The sequence below is a fragment of the Coregonus lavaretus genome (genome assembly GCF_964263955.1).
Source record: "Coregonus lavaretus genome assembly, chromosome: 39".
Lineage (NCBI taxonomy): Eukaryota > Metazoa > Chordata > Actinopteri > Salmoniformes > Salmonidae > Coregonus > Coregonus lavaretus.
The window spans coordinates 18,319,634-18,342,586 of NC_140026.1; the positions used below are offsets into that span (position 1 = coordinate 18,319,634).

The 22,953-nt window shown below is 40.7% G+C and overlaps 1 protein-coding gene across 5 annotated transcripts in view; it reads right to left on the reverse strand.

The window, feature by feature from the left end:
* Nucleotides 1–2,287: 2,287 nt before the first annotated feature.
* The window catches only part of LOC311113217 (Kv channel-interacting protein 4-like), a gene marked incomplete at its 5' end in the record, with an annotated part of 275,296 nt that continues 254,630 nt past the window's right edge, over nt 2,288–22,953 (reverse strand). For all 5 annotated transcript variants that reach the window (XM_084156417.1, XM_084156418.1, XM_084156421.1 and 2 more), the window contains 6 exons: nt 2,288–2,574; nt 2,880–2,942; nt 3,202–3,306; nt 3,638–3,745; nt 4,501–4,571; nt 6,334–6,403. In XM_084156417.1, coding sequence (XP_084012543.1) covers nt 2,527–2,574; nt 2,880–2,942; nt 3,202–3,306; nt 3,638–3,745; nt 4,501–4,571; nt 6,334–6,403 — 465 coding nt within the window. In that variant the 3' untranslated portion in view covers nt 2,288–2,526. The remainder of the gene's footprint in view (nt 2,575–2,879; nt 2,943–3,201; nt 3,307–3,637; nt 3,746–4,500; nt 4,572–6,333; nt 6,404–22,953) is intronic.

Here is a 22,953-nt window from a genome sequence, read left to right on the forward strand (position 1 = left end):
GCACGTTCAAATGAAGTTTATTCAACATTTTGACTTGTGATGGGACTGTTCACAAAAAGTGAGCCTACATGTTTGAGACGAGAGAAGAGTCTATACCTGAACTTATTCCAAAAAGAACTTGTTTTCCATTGCAGGCGTTGCTGTGCCCTACTTACCTCAACCCATGTGTTTAGGAGATACTTAGCCAGCTGAACAAAATCATTGGTCAAATAAGATCAAGTTAGGTACACAAAGTTATTGTCCTAGATTATGCTTAATCATATGGACATCAGAACACATTCCCAAGGGGGCACTTACATGGATAAATAAGTAATTGCCAATTAAGGCAAGAGAAGTGAATTGCACAGAATACTGCAGATACTACCTTGCTCGTGTCCACATTGCTTTTACCAACCTTTCAGATAGAAGAGGACGAAATAGTAGGGTTTTTGGAACCTCCTGTAAGTGAGTGAGTGAGATTGGGGAGGGTGGGGGTGGATCCCCATCTGCTACCCAGCATGCTCTGTGCCTGCCCACATTTGGGACCAATCAGGGCTCTAATCAGAGACAGCAGGGGCCAATCAGTCCTCATTATGCAAAGAAACTGGACACATGCCCCAAACAAGAGGAAAGAAAACACAGGCCCCATCCAGAAACAACCTCTATCCAGAAACAACCTCTAGCCCCTTAATACACTTGTAGGTGGTTTGATTCCTGGCCATGCGACTTGGGTTGAATGGTCAAATCTGATTTGCCCTCAAGTGGTTTTTAGACTTATTTGGCATATCTTGTTGCTTGCTAGCTACTCTGTTAACAGTTTGACAAGAACATGTAGTAGGTAACTAGTTTGTTTAAACACATTAGTGAAAGATAAACAGCTACCTAGCTAGGTAGTTGACTGCTTTGGCTAGCCAAAAAGCACTTGTTTTGAAAGTTAGATCATCTTATCCTTAAAAGTGTTCTTACACTATGATTTTCAGCATTCAAAGCAACTGGGAAACATCCTTGTTGTCACCTTAGCTTGCCACATAACTTCTGAGAAGCACGAGCACCACCACCACCACCACCAATCAGCCTACACCACTGCGCACACACCCTTCATTATTATGACAACTAGCAAATGACTGCGGTCCTCTGTAGCTCAGCTGGTAGAGCATGGCGCTTGTAACGCCAAGGTAGTGGGTTCGATCCCCGGGACCACCTATACACCCAAAAAAATAATGTATGCACGCATGACTGTAAGTCGCTTTGGATAAAAGCGTCTGCTAAATGACATATTATATTATTCCAAAACAGATTTTAAAAACAAAACTGATTTGAGCAGTAAGGCCTGCAGTGTGAACAAGGCCTGAGAGGATTGGATAGATATAAAATAAAATAGATCATAGCTCACCTTGCCTTCTGACAGGCCGAGTGGAATTATTGCCATATTGCTTACACCTGTCCAATCCTCTCAGATCTCTGCAATTGTCTAGAAAGTTGGGGCTAGAGGTTGTTTCTGGACAGGGCAACATATTTACAAAAACAAAAAGGTGACAGAGATTAGATTTGCTTGTATAACTTCATCCCAGTGACCCTCTTTATAAGACAGTGATAAATATACATTACATACCCAATAATACCTTAAATTCACCCCAAGAGTTAGCTTCTGCTTAATACTGAACATCTGACTATCCCTTTGTACACTGACTACCATATTATATAAATAAAATCCAACATACTAGTGTAAACTGCAAAATAGTGCTTCGAAACATGAATGGAAACATGTCGACAGGACACATGATCTCTACACGGGGAAATACACACATTTAGGGTCACATAAAATACATTTACAAGCAGCATAATCTTGTGACAAGATAGTCGTTCCTCCTAATCGTAGACTCAAGGTAAGTAACAGCTACCTGTGTGCTTCTAACGATACTTTTCACCATCCCAACTCATCATCAAACTCAATGTGGAGTGCATCGTCTCATTCTAGTTGGTAAGTAAACATGAACAAAGTTGAACATTGCTCAGATTCTTAACTATAGTATAAACATATTTTTTAAAAATGGTACAATGTTAAGTCTATATTTTATCCAGGTCCCAGGAGAGCAAAGGATGGACCATGGTGGGTGAAAAACCTCAGAATTCGGGGCCTACTTTAGCAACGCTTGTTTGTCACTATTCATCACAAACGCTCACCTTTCAAACTCATTGTGTCCATCTGTTCAAAGGCAGTGGCAAAATCTAACACAGCTGGGTTTCCTGTACTGCAGATAAAAGCTGACTGCAGCACAGCTGTTAAGATCGAGGCATCTTTGTACACAGGAGGTTTGAAGAGTTCAATCTACTCAATCAAACCACAAAACTCAAATTGAAAAGGAAAGATTGGAAAGATCATTGCTTTTTTGCAAAGTTATTCAAAAATGTTTCATACCATTACATCTATACTGTATGTTTTGTGTGGTCCATTGCAATGGACAATATGTTTGCCTGAATAGCGTACAGTTGATAGAATAGCGTCTGTTGATAGTCCGGTCCAGAGCTCTCCAGGTCAGCCACAAGTTAAATGACATTATCAAAGAGCTGCATCGATCTCATGATGTTCTCATCCTGGTGGACAAAGATACATTTTAGAGATATGTGCCTACTTCACTGACAACTCTTATGTGAATACCAGAGGTACTAAATATTGCATTATGCAAAACATACATTTTTGTGTATGGGTGGTCCTCTGTAGCTCAGCTGGTAGAGCACGGCGCTTGTAACGCCAAGGTAGTGGGTTCGATCCCCGGGACCACCCATACACAAAAATGTATGCACGCATGACTGTAAGTCGCTTTGGATAAAAGCGTCTGCTAAATGGCATATTATTATTATATGATGCAATTGCAGAAAAGAAGGCAGAATTAACTCACATTTTGGCAGCAGTCAATAAACTCGTCTATGGTTACAACTCCATCCTTATTTTTATCCATCTTCTGTTGGTCAGGAAGGGCAGAGATGTTGGGAAGGCAACGCAAGATAATGTATAATGTAACAGTATAGACAGAAACAAATTGAAAAGATGGTAAATTGTTCATTTCATTCCACATAACAAATGTCACTGTACTTTAGGGTAATTTGTTTCTAAATATGACAAGCATTGGACTATGGGTACATACAATAATTGCTGCTGATGGTGAATATAATATGCACATTTTGGCAACAATGTATCGAATAAAAAAATAAAAAACATACCTGAAAAAATATCTCCACGTGTTGCCGAGGCGTATCGTCTTTGAGTAGGGGATATGTGCATTTCCCCATCATGTCATAGATGGCCTTCATGATATCAAGCATTTCCTTTAAAACGGAGAGTAAAGATAATGGATACGTTGACAAGTACATTATGCAATACCACACTTTCAGGGTATCATACCAAGAAACATTGACAATAAAGTAGGGGATCGTTCTTTTTTACATATCATTAGACTGGTTGTCCAGTATGTAACGACGTCATGCTCTATATCTACATACAGTAGGTCATCACTCATACATGTTACAATTATTAGAAGGTCAGTATAGTTATCCCTTTTATTCGTATTTAAAGAAATCAATATATGATTCACTCTGTTCAGTCATCTACCATATCAACATCATAGAGACAGCAAGTTGTGACATTAATGGTAAGTACCTCTTTAGTAATACATCCATCCTTATTAATATCATACAGATTAAAGGCCCAGTTGAGCTTCTCCTGGACTGAGCCTCGGAGCAAGATAGAGAGGCCCATTACAAAGTCCTGCAGTAGAAACACAACCCATTAGACCTTTGCACTTACACAATGAATATCTCGCTCATAAAGATGCATTTAAAATTGTACCAAGAATATCTCAAACATCAATGAAACCTGAATGGATTGATATGATACTGGTACATCCAACATACACACATGTATATTAATGTAGAAAGAATGAACTTGAATTGAACTTGGTTTGATTACCATATCTAAGTGAACTAAGTATCAGGTCTAAAATACATACTGCATTCATCGGTGTGATTCTTCCAAACAATATTCTTCCCAAAAAGCAACAAATGAACAAAGAGAACATTATATCCTTGAGGTGCTAAATAATACATATTATTTGATTTGTAGAGATTTTTTAGGATCCCTATGAAATAGACGTGAGGGTTATTCAGTACTATGGGACAGAAGGTCCCAGTGTTTATTAACACCAGATAACTAGGGTGTAGAGCAATGACAACATGTCTGTTGTAATAAGTAAGACTATACTCTTCATTACTGTTAATTATATGTATGCTGGGTGGGATTCCCATGCATATATATAGTTCCAGCATTATCTCGTGTCTTGTGGGTAAAGCTCAAGCTATGGAAAGCTCAAGTTTTATCAACTTCTGTCAAATGCTCCTAGGGCAACGGGGTAGATAAACTGGGAGAGGATTGAGAAGACCAACTGAGTATCTCATCAACGTCATTATACTTTAGAGACTGATGTCAGTCAGTGATGAACGGTCAAGGAGGATACACTAGCTTACCTCGAAACTCACAGATCCGTCTTTATCTGTGTCAAATGCGTTGAACAGAAAATGTGCATACGTCGAAGCGTCTGAAACGAGAGACACAGCCTCAGTCAAACACTGTGATGACAACTCACAACCTTCATTTACACGGACAATACATGCCGACAGTGGTTCCAACTAGACATTTTCAACTGTGATGTTTTTGCTCCTTTGTTCAACATAAAAGCAATCATACGTTTGTTTCCCAAAGCAGAGTAACAATAAGAGATATTAGAGTTGTTTTCATTTGATAGTTTTCACAGTAGCAGGCCTTTAAGCAAGATGTGTTATCGCTCCCTTTCAAAGTCACGTCTTCACATGTTTCGGTTGCAACTCTCAGGTAATCCCCAAATATTTTCAAGCAGCATAAACAGAACTAAGCGTCTGTGTGTGCCTGCGTGCGCACTCAAAGCTCTGCCTGTCTGTGACTGACTGACGGCATGTGTGTGTTTGCTGTAAAGATGAAAGATCCGAAAAAAAGTGTGCTGAGTTTCTTTTGTTGAGCTGTGTAGGCTAATGCAGATGACAGTCCATCAAACACAAGGAACCCAGGGGGACTAGCAGAAAAGGCTGCCCCAGTCAGTGTAACAAATAAACGGAGCACAAAAGAACAAGTGATATAACGACATTACAATGTTACATTGCTTCTTAATAGGAAATCCATCATTGTACAGTGGACAATAAGACACATACTGTAGATCTATTACCTACACTACAGTATGAAGACAATTTTGCTTCATGTACTGGTTGAGCAGAATGTATCTGTGTGAGTTTGGCTGCAATCCAGCACTGTCATGTACAAACAGTTTATATAGAAAAGTTACATTTTTTATAGGTTTCTAATGTACTATAGGCTCCTGTACTGTATCATTGTGAAATAAATGAAGATGTGTGTTTTGCTGAGGTAGACAGGTCAAACCATATCCCCGGCGTTTACACAGTTTGGTCTCGCTGTAATGCAACTGACATCTAGAGCCATATATTTTGAGATATATTTAGCTATGGACACATCATATAAAAGTGACTTGGGGGACACATTGTCCGGTGTCCTTCAATAAACAGCAGTAGTTTGTTTTATTTCTTAATTTCTTTTTGGGTGAGATATAGTGCCTTATAAGGGGCTTTAAAAAACATAAAATCGGTGAATTAGAACTTGGGAGTAGAAGAACATTACTTCACCTTTGGGCATTGCGAGCTGAATTAACTGAATATCGATGTGCCATAGAACGTTCAGGTGCTCAGGCGCTTATTTCCAAGAACCCAAACCCCTCTCTTTCCAGTTATACCAATTCCAATGACCCAATTCCACTGGATAATCAAAAGCAAAAGCACACCTTGGCTGTACACATTTTGTCCGTCCAAATGCAAAAACCCATTATAAAAATTGACTAAGCATTATACACTTGCTTTTTCAAGTCAGCATGAAAAGAAAACCTAAAACTGTCTTCATTTCCACTTTGCCTGTAATGTGATATTCCTTCATTCTTTGTCATAACCTTTATTTTACCATTTTGGTCTACCTATGCCTAAACAGAGGCATTGCTCGAGATAACCAATCAACCTAATGAGTTACAGAGAAACAACGACCAGGGTTGTTTTCAGTAGGCATAAAACAAAAAGCGTTTTGAAACAGAAAACTACCATACTTGTTGGATGAGTTTAAGCACTAAATTATCTGTTTCAAAGTATTTTTGTGCCATTTTGTGCATACTGAACACAACCCAGTGTTAAACATTTCAGCCTAAAGCAGTATGGTTCATAGGAGCCATTCGTCAACCAGAACAATTCTCACCAGATGTGTCAACATACCTCCCTGTGGAAAGAACTGGGAGTAGATGTCTTTGAAGGTGTCTTCATTGACCACACCACTAGGGCACTCCTGCAAAGAAAAGGGAATATCATTCCATAATTCATTAAAGGTTTCTCAATTAAAACATGTTTTCGAAAAAGGCTAATTGATTTGATCACAGGGTCTTTGCTTCAGACCCATAAGGTATTCTCAATTTGCCTCCAGAAAACCTCTGACATGGCCAACCCCATGCTGCAAGACGTGAAACAAGCCATCCTTTCTACTGCTTTGAAAAAGACCCCCGTAGCCTTTCAAGTTTTCAAGTTTATTCGCCACATGCACAGGATACAACCGGTGTAAAACAGTACAGTGAAATTCTTACCTTACCTTGTGATAATAGAAATACAATGCAGTGATAATAGAAAATAGAATAAAACATTTAAGTAAGACTAAAAAACAACGATGAGTGTTAAAGAAACATTAAAATGCAAGTATATACAGGTCAGTGCCAGTACCTTATTCAATGTGCAGGGGTACTGGAGTGGTTGAGTTGGGTTTATATATAAAAAGTGACTGCTAGCAGGATATACAGTTGAAGTCAGAAGTTTACATAGACTTAGGTTGGAGTCATTAAAACTTGTTTTTCAACCCCTCCACAAACCCCTCCACAAAATTACTTGTGCATGACACAAGTAATTTTCCAACAATTGTTTACAGACAGATTATTTCACTTATAATTCACTGTATCACAATTCCAGTGGGTCAGAAGTTTACATACACTAAGTTGACTGTGCCTTTAAACAGCTTGGAAAATTCCAGAAAATGATGTCATGGCTTTAGAAGCTTCTGATAGGCTAATTGACATAATTTGAGTCAATTGGAGGTGTACCTGTGGATGTATTTCAAGGCCTACCTTCAAACTCAGTGCCTCTTTGCTTGACATCATGGAAAATTCAAAAGAAATCAGCCAAGACCTCTGTCTGGTTCATCCTTGGGAGCAATTTCCAAACGCCTGAAGGTACCACGTTCATCTGTACAAACAATAGTACGCAAGTATAAACACAATGGGACTACGCAGCCGTCATACCGCTCAGGAAGGAGATGCGCTCTGTTTCCTAGAGATGAACGTACTTTAGTGCGAAAAGTGCAAATCAATCCCAGAACAACAGCAAAGGCTCTTGTGAAGATGCTGGAGGAAACAGGTACAAAAGTATCTATATCCACAGTAAAACGAGTCCTATATCGACATAACCTGAAAGGCCGCTCATCAAGGAAGAAGCCACTGCTCCAAAACCGCCATAAAAAAGCCAGACTACAGTTTGCAACTGCACATGGGGACAAAGATCGTACTTTTTGGAGAAATGTCCTCTGGTCTGATGAAACAAAAATGGAACTATTTGGCCATAATGACCATTGTTATGTTTGGAGGAAAAAGGGGGATGCTTGCAAGCCGAAGAACACCATCCCAACCGTGAAGCACGGGGGTGGCAGCATCATGCTGTGGGGGTGCTTTGCTGCAGGAGGGGCTGGTGCACTTCACAAAATAGATGGCATCATGAGGAAGGAAAATTATGTGGATATATTGAAGCAATATCTCAAGACATCAGTCAGGAATGTAAAGCTTAGTCGCAAATGGGTCTTCCAAATGGACAATGACTCCAAGCATACTTCCAAAGTTGTTGCAAAATGGCTTAAGGACAACAAAGTCAAGGTATTGGAGTGGCCATCATAAAGCCCTGACCTCAATCCTATAGAAAATGTGTGGGCAGAACTGAAAAAGCGTGTGCGAGCAAGGAGGCCTACAAACCTGACTCCGTTACACCAGCTCTGTCAGGAGGAATGGGCCAAAATTCACCCAACTTATTGTGGGAAGCTTGTGGAAGGCTACCCGTAACGTTTGACCCAAGTTAAACAATTTAAAGGCAATGCTACCAAATACTAATTGAGTGTATGTAAACTTCTGACCCACTGGGAATGTGATGAAATAAAGAAAAGCTGAAATAAATCATTCTCTCTACTATTATTCTAACATGAACACATTCTTAAAATACAGTGGTGATCCTAACTGACCTAAGACAGGGAATGTTTACTAGGATTACATGTCAGGAATTGTGAAAAACTGAGTTTAAATGTATTTGGCTAAGGTGTACATAAACTTCCGACTTCAACTGTACATGTAAACAGGGCTGAAACGTGACTGGTAGTAGGAATATATAAATACTTATGGTAGCATACTAATGGTAATATATACATGTAAACAGGAGTATGTGACCAGTAGCAGGATAAATGCTAATGTTCATGGAAATCAATAGTCAATGGACAGCAGCGTAATGGCATAATAAATCTAATCAATGATCATTTTAGCAGCAGTTTTGGATGGTGGTGTTCAGTCCTAGGGTCCAGAGCTTGGTGACAAACTTGGAGGGCACTATGGTGTTGAACACTAAGCTGTAGTCGAACAGCATTCTCACATAGGTATTGCTCTTATCCAGGTGGGAGAGGGCAGTGTGGAATGCAATTGAGATTGCATCGCCTGTAGATCTGTTGGGGTGGTAGGCAAATTGCAGTGGGTCTAGGGTGTCTGGGATGATCGAGGTGATTTGTTCCATGATCAGCCTTTCAAAGCACTTGAAAGTAGTCATTGTTGCAGGTAGCTTTACAGTTCTTAGGAACAGGAATGATGGTGGTCAGCTTGAGACTGAGGTTTACAGACTGGGACAAGGAGAGGTTGAAAATGACCGTGAAGAGCATGCGCAGCTGGTCTGTGCATGCTCTGAGAACGTGCCCTGGAATACCTTCTGGTTCCATGGCCTTGCCAGTGTTGACCAGATTAAAAACCTTACTCACGTCGGCCTCGGACAGCGAGATCACCCAGTCCTCTGGGCCGACAGTGGGGCCCTTGTGCATGGCTCGGTGTTGTTTCGAAGCGTGCATAAAATGCATTGAGTTCGTCTGGGAGATGGCATAGTTGGATAGATCACGACTAGGTCTACCTTTGTAATCTGTAATGGTCTGTAGCCCCTGCCACATGCATCGGAGCCGGTGTAATAGGATTTCACCTTGTTCCTATGTTGTCCTTTTGCCTGTTTGATGGCTCTGTGGAAGTCGTAGCGGGACTTATTGTACTCAGTCGTGTCCTCAGCCGAAGCCTCTAGGTTGGCTGCGAAAGCCCTGTGCACGGTAACTCTGTTCTTTAGCTTAGCGCGTACCTCTGTGTTAATACAGGGCTTTTGGTTGCGGAGGCAGCGAACCTTCACTGTGGGGACAATGTCGGCGGTGCATTTCCTGATGAAGCCAGAGACGGAGGTGGTTAGCTAATCGATGCTATCCGCAGAGTTCAGAAACATATTCCAGTCAGCGCTAGCAAAGCAGTCCTGCAACACACCCTCCGATTCAGAGGACCATTTCTGTACAGAGTGAGTTGCGGGTACTTCCTGGAAACAGGAGTATAGAGACATGATCTGATTTGCCCAAGGGAGGGCCTTGTATGCTTGCTTGTGGGTTGAGTAACAGTGGTCTAGGACTTTATTGCCCCTAGTGGCGAAAGAGACATTACATTTAAATTTTAGTCATTTAGCAGATGCTCTTATCCAGAGCGACTTACAGTTAGTGAGTGCATACATTATTTTTTTATTTTTCATACTGGCCACCCGTGGGAATTGAACCCACAACCCTGGCGTTGCAAACGCCATGCTCTACCAACTGAGCTACAGACATGTTGATAAAAGTTGGGCCTCACGTGTCTTAGTGATGCAGAAATAAAATCACGGCAACAAGAAAAGTACCCATAGCAAAGTGTTGTTAGGGCATAACTTCTGCATCGAGATGTGTGAGCCTTGTTTTCAATATCAGCTTGTTGCCAGCCAGCATTCACACAGGCCAGATATTGACGTTTGGGAGTGCATTTTTACTACTGGGGAAAATCTCTCAACCGAAAGGTATGAGGGAATTGTCTCCCCACATTTTCAAAACAAGAATCGACCCTTAGCCAAGGCAACATGGGGTTGAACGAATTCATATTAGATTACATATCAAGGGAAGGTAAATGGTTATTTAAAAAACTAACATTGGGGTGATATTTTCTTTTAGCACAATGAATGCCTTTGGGAAGTGGATATATTATCCACATCAAAGGGAATCATCTATACTGAACAAAAATATAAACGCAACATGTAAAGTGTTGATCCCATGTTTCATGAGCTGAAATAAAAGATCCCAGAAATGTTCCATACGCACAAAGCTCATTTCTCTTACATTTTGTGCACAAATTTGTATACATCCCTGTTAGTAAGCATTTCTTCTTTGCCAAGATAATCCATCCACCTGACAGGTGTGGCATATCAAGAAGATGCTTAAACAGCATGATCATTACACAGGTGCACCTTGTGTTGGGGATAATGAAAGTCCACTCTAGAATGTGCAGTTTTGTCACACAACACAATGCCACAGATGTCAAGTTTTGAGGGAGCGTGCAATTGGCATGCTGACTGCAGGAATGTCCACCAGAGCTGTTACAAGAGAATTGAATGTTCATTTCTCTACCATAAGCCGCCTCCAATGTTGTTTTAGAGAATTTAGCAGAAAGTCCAACCGACCTCACAACCGCAAACCATGTGTAACCACGCCAGCCAGGACTTCCACATCCGGCTTCTTCACCTGCGGGATCATCTGAGACCAGCCACCCGGACAGCTAATGAAACTGAGGAGTATTTCTGTCTGTAACAAAGCCCTTTTGTGGATAAAAATTAATTCTGATTGGCTGGGCCTGGCTCCCCAGTGGGTGGGCCTATGCTCTCCCAGGCCCACCCATGGCTGTGCCCCTGCCCAGTCATGTGAAATCCATAGTTTAAGGCCTAATACATTTATTTAAATTGACTGATTCCTTTATATGAACTGTAACTTAGTAAAATCATTGAAATTGTTGCACGTTGTGTTTATATATTTATGTTCAGTATACTTGTAGTGTGGTTTTCTTGATTTACTGATCAAAGGACCTGGGATGCTGTTACTGTACCTTATTATAGAAAAAATATATAAAATAAAAAAACTAGAGGGCTAACAGGATTTATTTCCAAAACCTTCCCATGGAACTGTGAAGAGCTTCAACCAGATAACACTTAGCCAGTCAAAACAGTGAGATGGGTACAATTAAACCATAAAACAGTGGAATCATTAGGAAATGTGTTTCAGGCAAATACACTGGCATTCAGTGGGGAGCGGTTTTCACCTAATAGCACAGAACTACAGTATATCAGATGCATTAGGCTGGCCATTATCATCCTTGAGAGAGTGTGGAGAAAAGTGTGTACAGACCACAATCGCAAAAAGGAAATAGGGATATAAAAAGGGCTTTTAAAATGATGAAGTCCTTTTGAGAAGAAAATAGAGTTTCTGGGGCCTCTTATCAAATGTGCAGAGGGCGTCTTCTTCAAGTCCAGAGATATACATGCATCTGCCCTTGTCTGCGCAATGGAAATCTATACAATTATATTATCATAAAAGCCTCTGGAGCTATTGTCAAGGTCATCTAGCTTTTGTTTCTTACAAGCTAGAAGAACCATTGCTCAATTTCTGTTTAGACATCCACCAAGGATACCTTTTTAAAAAGAGATCAATGCTTGACTTGAATAATTGTTACCTTTTGTTCTCGCCTGTAAACAATGAACAGCAGCATACAATTAAACGTTTATCTTGTCTCTGTACAACAAGACAGAACTAGAATATCCATCTTGCAGTGCATGCTTTTATTTACACATACAGTGGGGAGAACAAGTATTTGATACACTGCCGACTTTGCAGGTTTTCCTACTTACAAAGCATGTAGAGGTCTGTTATTTTTATCATAGGTACACTTCAACTGTGAGAGACGGAATCTAAAACAAAAATCCAGAAAATCACATTGTATGATTTTTAAGTAATTAATTTGCATTTTATTGCATGACATAAGTATTTCATCACCTACCAACCAGTAAGAATTCCGGCTCTCACAGACCTGTTAGTTTTTCTTTAAGAAGCCCTCCTGTTCTCCACTTACCTGTATTAACTGCACCTGTTTGAACTCGTTACCTGTATAAAAGACACCTGTCCACACACTCAATCAAACAGACTCCAACCTCTCCACAATGGCCAAGACCAGAGAGCTGTGTAAGGACATCAGGGATAAAATTGTAGACCTGCACAAGACTGGGATGGGCTACAGGACAATAGGCAAGCAGCTTGGTGAGAAGGCAACAACTGTTGGCGCAATTATTAGAAAATGGAAGAAGTTCAAGATGACGGTCAATCACCCTTGGTCTGGGGCTCCATGCAAGATCTCACCTCGTGGGGCATCAATGACCATGAGGAAGGTGAGGGATCAGCCCAGAACTACACGGCAGGACCTGGTCAATGACCTGAAGAGAGCTGGGACCACAGTCTCAAAGAAAACCATTAGTAACACACTACGCCTCAAGCCAGCGCATGTCCAGGCCCGTCTGAAGTTTTCCAATGACCATCTGGATGATCCAGAGGAGGAATGGGAGAAGGAAATGGGTCTGATGAGACACAAATAGAGCTTTTTGGTCTAAACTCCACTCGCCGTGTTTGGAGGAAGAAGAAGGATAAGTACAACCCCAAGAACACCATCCCAACCGTGAAGCATGGAGTTGGAAACATCATTCTTTGGGGATTCTTTTCTGCAAAGGGGACAGGACGACTGCACCATATTGAGGGGAGGATGGATGGGGCCATGTATCGCGAGATCTTGGCCAACAACCTCCTTCCCTCAGTAAGAGCATTGAAGATGGGTCGTGGCTGGGTCTTCCAGCATGACAACGACCCGAAACACACAGCCAGGGCAACTAAGGAGTGGCTCCGTAAGAAGCATCTCAAGGTCCTGGAGTGGCCTAGCCAGTCTCCAGACCTGAACCCAATAGAAAATCTTTGGAGGGAGTTGAAAGTCCGTATTGCCCAGCGACAGCCCCGAAACCTGAAGGATATGGAGAAGGTCTGTATGGAGGAGTGGGCCAAAATCCCTGCTGCAGTGTGTGCAAACCTGGTCAAGACCTACAGGAAACGTATACATTTTACATTTACATTTACGTCATTTAGCAGACGCTCTTATCCAGAGTGACTTACAAATAGGTGCATTCACCTTATAGCCAGTGGGATTATTTTTTTTTGGGGGGGGGGGGGGGGGGGTAGAAGGATTACTTTATCCTATCCCAGGTATTCCTTAAAGAGGTGGGGTTTCAAATGTCTCCGGAAGGTGGTGAGTGACTCCGCTGTCCTGGGGGAGCTTGTTCCACCATTGGGGTGCCAGAGCAGCGAACAGTTTTGACTGGGCTGAGCGGGAACTATGCTTCCACAGAGGTAGGAGAGCCAGCGGGCCAGAGGTGGATTAACGCAATGCCCTCGTTTGGGTGTAGGGACTGATCAGAGCCTGAAGGTACGGAGGTGCCGTTCCCCTCACAGCTCCGTAGGCAAGCACCATGGTCTTGTAGCAGATGCGAGCTTCAACTGGAAGCCAGTGGAGTGTGCGGAGGAGCGGGGTGACGTGAGAGAACTTGGGAAGGTTGAACACCAGACGGCTGCGGCATTCTGGATGAGTTGTAGGGGTTTAATGGCATAGGCAGGGAGCCCAGCCAACAGCGAGTTGCAGTAATCCAGACGGGAGATGACAAGTGCCTGGATTAGGACCTGTGCCGCTTCCTGTGTAAGGCAGGGTCGTACTCTCCGAATGTTGTAGAGCATGAACCTACAGTATGATCTCTGTAATTGCAAACAAAGGTTTCTGTACCAAATATTAAGTTCTGCTTTTCTGATGTATCAAATACTTATGTCATGCAATCAAATGCAAATTAATTACTTTAAAATCATACAATGTGATTTTCTGGATTTTTGTTTTAGATTCCGTCTCTCACAGTTGAAGTGTACCTACGATAAAAATTACAGACCTCTACATGCTTTGTAAGTAGGAAAACCTGCAAAATCGGCAGTGTATCAAATACTTGTTCTCCCCACTGTACATACACAATGTCATTCTGATATGGCCATCAGACTGTTAAACAGCCATCAATAGCACATTAGAGGCTGCTGCCTATAGACATAGACTAGAAATCACTGGCCACTTTAAGAAATTGAATATATAATATATATACTCATTGACAAAAAACCTTTATTTTTTGACAGAATGTTTAAAAAAGGTATAATCTTCGTAAAGGATATCATCGGTAGGACTGGTGGAGTTATGTCGCACATGCAGCTAACAAAAACATAGAAATGTTTGCTCTACCCAAAATTACAACCAAATAATTGCAGCCTTACCGCAAAAGTGGAAGAGGAAAGTGGAAGGGGGAGAAAGTAAGGAACTTGTCTGTCGGCCTTGCATTAAAGAACATAATTGGTTAAGGAAAACTGTGATAAATAAAAAAGTATATCAGTTTCACTTAAGGACCAAAGGATTGACAGCCGTCCCATATAGATTGCAAAATAGTTGGGAAGATATTTTTGACGTACCGATCCCATGGCATAGTGTTTATGAACTGACACGCAAAACGACACCGGATTCAAAAATTAGAATCTTTCTATTTAAATTATTATATAAAATTCTTGCTACCAATATAATGTTATTTATATGGGGGATACAATCTTCACAGCTCTGCAGATTTTGCTGTGAAGAGACAGAATCATTAGATCACTTGTTTTGGTTCTGTCCATTTGTAGCTTGTTTTTGGACACAGGTCCAGGAATGGCTAAAGGATTGCAATATTTACCTGGAGCTAACCTTGCAGATAGCATTACTGGGTGATCTGAAAAGTCATAGTCAATCGATCAATAATATAATAATACTTTTAGCAAAAATGTTTATTTTTAATTCACAATCTGTAGAAGCAATGAGAATAGAAAGGTTCAGAACTTTTGTAAAACATCACAGTACGGTTGAAATATATATGGCAAATAGAAATCCTATATGGATGGTGTTAAGAGATAGATGGGAGGTATTGAATGGAGTTGAAGGATGGGACTAATAACAAATAACAAATAATAACAAGATAACTAATAATGTAAGCATACTGTGTCCATAATAAGTATATAGGTTGTATGTTGGGAGCTTTTGGGAAAGAGCACAGTTAGAAAGATATGGCATATAGAAGCAAACCGGATGGACATCATGAAAATTATCGGAGGTTGAGAGTAGAAGTAGTTCAGGAGCAAAAACAAATAAAATATAATTATTGTAATATTGACTGTGTCCATAAGGTGTAGATAGTAAGTATAGGCTGGAAGTAGAGGCCTGGGCATTGTTGTTCACTAATTTACCCCAAGTAGGGAAAGGATGGCGGGGTTGAAAAGTAATAAAGGGGAGTATATATATATTAAAAAAAAAATAAATGGAACACTAGCCACTTTAATAATGTTTACATATCTGCATTACTCATCTCATATGTATATACTGTATTCTATACTATTCTACTGCATCTTAGTCCATGCCGCTCTACCATCGCTTGTCCATATATGTATATATTCTTAATTCATTCCTTACTTAGATTTGTGTGTATTGGGTATATGTTGTGAAATTGTTGGATATTAATTGTTAGATATTACTGCACTGTCGGAGCTAGAAGCTCAATCATTTCGCTACACCCGCAATAACATCTGCTAAACACATGTATGTGACCAATAGAATTGGATTTGATTTGATTTGAGCTTCTTCCAAAATCAATCATTCGCTTGGTAAAAGCACAGAATCCCCTCCTGGAACAAGAGCCTTGCAGGCTAATATTTGTTTTGTGCGTGCAACAAACTGTGTAGCGTTTTTGAGTTACTTGTATAGTTTAGGTCAGAAACTGTACCAATTGTTTGGAATGCGCTTGTTAGCATTAAGTTAGTGTTCTCTATGAGGATTCCTTAGTACTTGTTAGCATTCTGGTAAGTGATATTTTTTGGGCTTTGAATATTTGTAATTTTTAAATAAATACCTGCAGTCAGTCAACTTGTGCACAAGGTAATAGATAAAGCAGATCGCGTTCATCATTTCGCCCGTTAGATAACTTTTCATTATGAAGCTTACCGGTACTCGCCACCCCTCATTTCCCAAAACAGTGTTTTGAGCCAGTCACGTGTGTTTGTTTACAAAGAAGCACAACAAGCAAAATGGGAGCTTCGTAAGATAAGTTGCTCTGCAGGAGTGACTCAAGTGAGGTGATCAAGTTACACTTGTATGAAATTCATTACCAATTATTAAGTTAACTATCTAAGATGTGCCAAATAAATTATCTCCAGCTGGGTTTTGCTAACTTGCTAATGTTAGCTAAGTTTGCAAGATCAAGCTTCTTAGTAACAGCAGCAGAGACAATCCTCTCCTGGATTAAGACAAATATTCTGCTTTAACAAAATGTTATGCTGTTTTAAAATGAAACACAATACCTTGCTCGTTCAACCTCTTAGAATTGATTTGTTTGGAAATCCACATAAAGTGTTGGTTGTAGTAGCTTTCCAAAGTGTTATCTTATGGTTATGAATACTGAGGTTGCACCGGTCATTGCTATGGTGGCCATGAGGTGCAATACCCCAAAACAATAAGAAGAAATTGGATAGAAACAAAATAACTTGACAAACTAAATGAACATGTCACAAACTGAATGAACTTGACGTGAACACAACTAAGTTGGCACAAACAAAATGTAAATTGGCACAACAGGTCACTTACAACATTTATAGAACTCACCCATGCATGCAAAACTGTATAAAATCTAAGGGAGACAGCGAAGGGTGGTAATTGTGTGGGCCACAGCTGCTGTTTGTGGGTGTGGGCCACAGCTGCTGTTTGTGGGTGAGGGCCAACTACATAAACAAGGCTGGTAGGTGCCACCCTCAGACTTTTTAAAAGCAGGGCTGCCTCGACTCACAACACCAGCAGGCATTCGATCAGCTGTGTGGCACATGAGTTTATGTTTACATCTTTGATTATGGTTCCCATGTATTATGACACCCTTAATAGGCCATGGGATACTCAAAAAAAGGTGTGATAGATTGAAACAAACATGTTTCTATCAAATGCAAAACCAAACCTTCCCACACATTAAATTATTTTGTTACCACACACAGAGATGTTCAAGAGAAAGAGCACTAGAGAGCTGAATCAACTTCAAACCTATTCCCTTTGTACCTAAACAAAAAGGTTTCTGCTGTACAGACAAAGTTCGACGTATACAATATTTATTTGGAGCCTTTGTTGTTCTGCTAATTAAAACAATGTTTTGTGTTCTGTTCCACCCCCCCCACCCCTTGTTCACGCTGCATGAGGCCATTTCAAGTAATTACACTCAGAAGGGTTACAGTATGTTGAGACATTAAACCGCTTCGCTTAGTTCACCTCTATTGTCTGCTAGTCAAAATATGGTTGAGAGCCTTGCGGTGTCTTGCAGAGTGTAAATACAGTTTGTTCACACTATCCTCAAAACCCCAGGGACTGTTAGGAGATTACAGATGTCAACACTAATTGGACATAGTGACTAAATGTGAAGGAAATTAAGAATGGCTGGGTTCCAAACCAAAAAATTTCCTCCCTCTGCCCTTTATACAGTGCAGTAACTCGCACTAGCACATTTGAGGAGACCATATAGGTGAAAGCATATAGGCAATTCAATAACATTGCTTTAATGTATCCAGTCATTCCAACAAGGGCAGGGAGAATGGAGGAAGTTTTCAGTTTGAAATCAAGCCAATTGACCCAAACTTAAGTACTCGAACAATAACATATTTACTTCAGATAGCACAACATACCACACTTTGCTGCATGTGTTGCTTTTCATGGAGAACATACACTACCGTTCAAAAGGTTGGGGTCACTTAGAAATGTCCTTGTTTTCCATGAAAACATACATGAAATGAGTTTGAATAGGAAATATAGCAAAATGCATAGGAAATGTAGTCATTGACAAAGTTAGAAATAATGATTTTTAATAGAAATAATAATTGTGTCCTTCAAAGAATCCTCCATTTGCAGCAATTACAGCCTTGCAGACCTTTGGCATTCTAGTTGTCAATTTGTTGAGGTAATCTGAAGAGATGTCACCCCATGCTTCCTGAAGCACCTCCCACAAGTTGGATTGGCTTGATGGGCACTTCTCACGTACCATACGGTCAAGCTGATCCCACAACAGCTCATTAGGGTTGAGATCCGGTGACTGTGCTGGCCACTCCATTATAGACAGAATACCAGCTGACTGCTTCTTCTGTAGGAGGAAATTGGCTCCAATCAAGCGCCGTCCACAGGGTATGGCATGGCGTTGCAAAATGGAGTGATAGCCTTCCTTCTTCAAGATCCCGTTTACCCTGTACAAATCTCCCACTTTACCACCACCAAAGCACCCCCAGACCATCACATTGCCTCCACCATGCTTGACAGATGGCATCAAGCACTCCTCCAGCATCTTTTCATTTGGTCTGCGTCTCACAAATGTTCTTCGTTGTGATCCGAACACCTCAAACTTCGATTTGTCTGTCCATAACACTTTTTTCCAATCTTCCTCTGTCCAGTGTCTGTGTTATTTTGCCCATCTTTTATTTTTATTGGCCAGTCTGAGTTGGCTTTTTCTTTGCAACTCTGCCTAGAAGGTCAGCATCCCGGAGTCGCCTCTTCACTGTTGATGTTGAGACTGGTGTTTTGCGGGTACTATTTAATGAAGCTGCCAGTTGAGGACCTGTGAGGCGTCTATTTCTCAAACTAGACACTGTAATGTATTTGTCCTCTTGCTCAGTTGTGCACCGGGGCCTCCCACTCCTCTTTCTTTTCTGGTTAGAGCCAGTTTGCGCTGTTCTGTGAAGGGAGTAGTACACAGCTTTGTACGAGATCTTCAGTTTCTTGGCAATTTCTCGCATGGATTAGCTTTCATTTCTCAGAACAAGAATAGACTGATGAGTTTCAGAAGAAAGTTATTTGTTTCTGGCCATTTTGAGCCTGTAATCGAACCCACAATTGCTGATGCTCCAGATACAAATAGTCTCAAGAAGGCCAGTTTTATTGCTTCTTTAATCAGCACAACAGTTTTCAGCTGTGCTAACATAATTGCAAAAGGGTTTTCTAATGATCAATTAGCCTTTTAAAATGATAAACCTGGATTAGCAAACACAACGTGCCATTGGAACACAGGACTGATGGTTGCTGATAGTGGGCCTCTGTACGCCTATGTAGATATTCCATTAAAAATCTGCCCTTTCCAGCTACAATAGCCATTCACAACATTAACAATGTCTACACTGTATTTCTGATCAATTTGATGATATTTTAATGGACAAAAAAATTGCTTTTCTTTCAAAAACAAGGACATTTCTAAGTGACCCCAAAATTTTGAACGGTAGTGTACATCTAAAATTGTTAAGAGATACATTTAGAGAAGAGGGTTTGGTTAAGGGCAGCGAAGACAGGTCACGTGGGCAAGCCTACTGAAAGACAGCTAAAATGTTTCCTATCGATTCCATCAAAAAGCTAGGCTCAAGAACCTGCAAAAAACAGCCAACTTCACTTTAGGCTCTTCTTCCATCTTTAAGTTTGATCTCAAATCTATAAAGAGAAGCGTTTTGCCACGGACGAGGACATTACCTCGTGCACTTCCCTATTACATTTCAGGAGGTGAGGTCTAGTTCATCTCTCTCCTGGGGACATCTCATGGGGACGCTTTTATTTCAGACTGATGATTCTCAGAGGTGCGCTACACTGTGTCCCTTGCTGCTTGTTCTTTGTTATTTAATAAACCCATTTTAATATCCTGCGAGGAGTAGATTAGGTCAAGAAGTCCCTCGCTTTAACTGGAAAGCAGGCGAGGAAACAACATTTGCACTAAGTCTGTCACAGGTTTTTATTTTGGCTGTTTTGTGACCTGATTCGGTTAAAAGTGAAGTGTAAGGGAGCTGTGAAGGGTGTTGTGGGGTTAACCTCTGACCTCTCTGGATTGTCTTACTTTTGATAGAGAGTACTAAGTAAACATCAATTATACTGTCTATGTAAGCTTGATCTATTCCTGGCTTTGAAAGTACTGTGGTGGGAATTCTAGGTCACATTTTGAGGGTGTCACTGTAATAAATACAGCACATTTTACAAATGCATAATCATGGATATTACAGTAATTCTAATGTACCTCAGATATATGGTAATTTGGAAATGCCATTCAATTAAAGTGCAATTTCAATGAGGGTTTAGGGTATTGCATAGTCATGATACTGTGGACACAGCACAGTGATTACAACCATATTTCTATCAAATGCAAAACCAAACCTTCCCACACATTATATCATTTTGTTACCCCACACTTTGAGAGATGTACAACAGAGAGAGTACTAGAGAGCTGAATCAACTTCAAACCTATTCCCTTCATACCTAAACAAATCAAGGTGTCTGCTGTACGGACACAAAGTTCGACAATATTTATTTGAAGCCTTTGTTGTTCCGCAAAGCTACTGCTAATTAAAACGTTTGTGTTCTTGTCAACCCCCCCCCACTTCTTGTTCACGCTGCATGAGGCAATAGAGTAATTACACTCAGAATGGTTACAGTACATTGAGATATCCGCTTCCCTTATTTCACGTTTATTGTCTGCTAGTCAAAATACTGTATGGTTGTGAGTCTTGCAGAGTGGAAATGCAGTCTGTTCACGCTATCCTTGAAACCCCATGGACTGTTGGGAGATAACAGATGTCAACACTAATAGTACATAGCGACTAAATGTGAAAGTAATGAAGAATGGCTGGGTTCCAAACCAAAAAACGTCCTACCTCTAATTTATACAGTGCAAATATGCCCAGTTCCCCATTATTTTGGCTACCACGGCTAGAAGAGATCTCACTGACCTTGAAAGAAGGGTCTCCAAGGAGCACAGGGGGTTTAAAGAGTGCATGTGTGTCTCAGTCACCAGATCTCAACCCAATTGAACACCAACTAAATATCAACACACACCTGGCCCTAGTAGGGAGAATCTGGAGCATGACATTTCTTGTGGAAGAATGGGGTCGCATCTAGAGTTCCAAGGCGCATTGAAACTGTTCTGGCGGGTCATGGTGACCCAACGCCCTATTAAGACACTTTATGTTGGTGTTTTCTTTATTTTGGCAGTTACCTGTACATAGTCAGCAGCATTCCCAGTCACAGTTTGAATGGGTCCGAGGTCACTCAATGTATCTGTATTCATTTGATAAGCTTGTGAAATGAACTCATCCATGAGAACAAAATCATAACTGTAATTTGTGGAATGCAATAACCAGCCGCACGTGAAATTCCTTCCAATGACTCATCCCGGCAAGGTTGGGAAGAAAACGTATGGGGAAAATAAGGTTATTGACAGAGGTTTGAACAGTGGCATCTCCACTGATGGAATTGAAAGTGTCACAATCTGAGATGGCAATCTTGTGCCCCATGCCGAAGCCCTGGCTCTGAATTCCTGAGCAGCGCCGAAGAGTTGGTCAGACGTGAGGACATCTAGGTTGCAATTACCAGGAGACGATATTGTACCACCCGTGGACGCTCACCCAGGAGCCATTTGATTCGCACCCAATTCTGAGACGTCAAAGACACAGAGCCAAAATACTCGTAATGGAGACTGTGCCAGACTACATTTGTCTGGCTAGTTTTAAATGTTGCCTTTATTCTGCCTTTGTCACTGGGTTAGTGTGAACCATTGATCAGGTATTTGATTAGCCCACAGGCCAGCTGATGGCGATATTGAGTCGTTTCATCTTAACGTCCAAAGGGAATATATGCAGCTGGCTAAACATTCCCAGAGGACCTATTCGTACATAAAACATTATCCATTCAGACTGCAAAGCCGTCTATTTCCTCCTTAACTTGATTTAATGCAGTTAAGAAGTTAAAGAGTTATAGCCTTGTCAATGGACAGAAGAAAATAAACGGCTGTGAGTTTTCCAAGTGTGACATTGTCCTTATTGGAAAGGTGCCCAACTACAGTAACTGCCCGACATTAGAGGAGTGATGGGTCTAGCTTCTGCAGAGAGAGGCCACTATCATTGAACAATCTTCCCAGCTCTGCAGACTTTGCAGCGAAGAGACAGGATCATTAGATCATTTGTTTTGGTACTGTCCATTTGTAGCTTGTTTTTGGACACAGGTCCAGGAATGGCTAAAGGATTGCAATATTTATCTGGAGCTAACCCTGCAGATAGCATTACTGGGTGATCTGAAAAGTCAGTCAAATCGATCAATAATATAATAATACTTTTAGCAAAAATGTTTATTTTCAATTTATAATCTGTAGAAACAATGAGAATAGAAAGGTTCAGAACTTTTGTAAAACATCACAGTACAGCTGAAAAATATATGGCAAATAGAAATCCAATATGGATGGTGTTAAGAGATAGATGGGTGGTGTTGAATGGAGCTGAAGGATGGGACTATGTGTGTATGTACAGTGGGGAGAACAAGTATTTGATACACTGCCGATTTTGCAGGTTTTCCTACTTACAAAGCATGTAGAGGTCTGTAATTTTTATCATAGGTACACTTCAACTGTGAGAGACGGAATCTAAAACAAAAATCCCGAAAATCACATTGTATGATTTTTAAGTAATTAATTTGCATTTGATTGCATGACATAAGTATTTGATACATCAGAAAAGCAGAACTTAATATTTGGTACAGAAACCTTTGT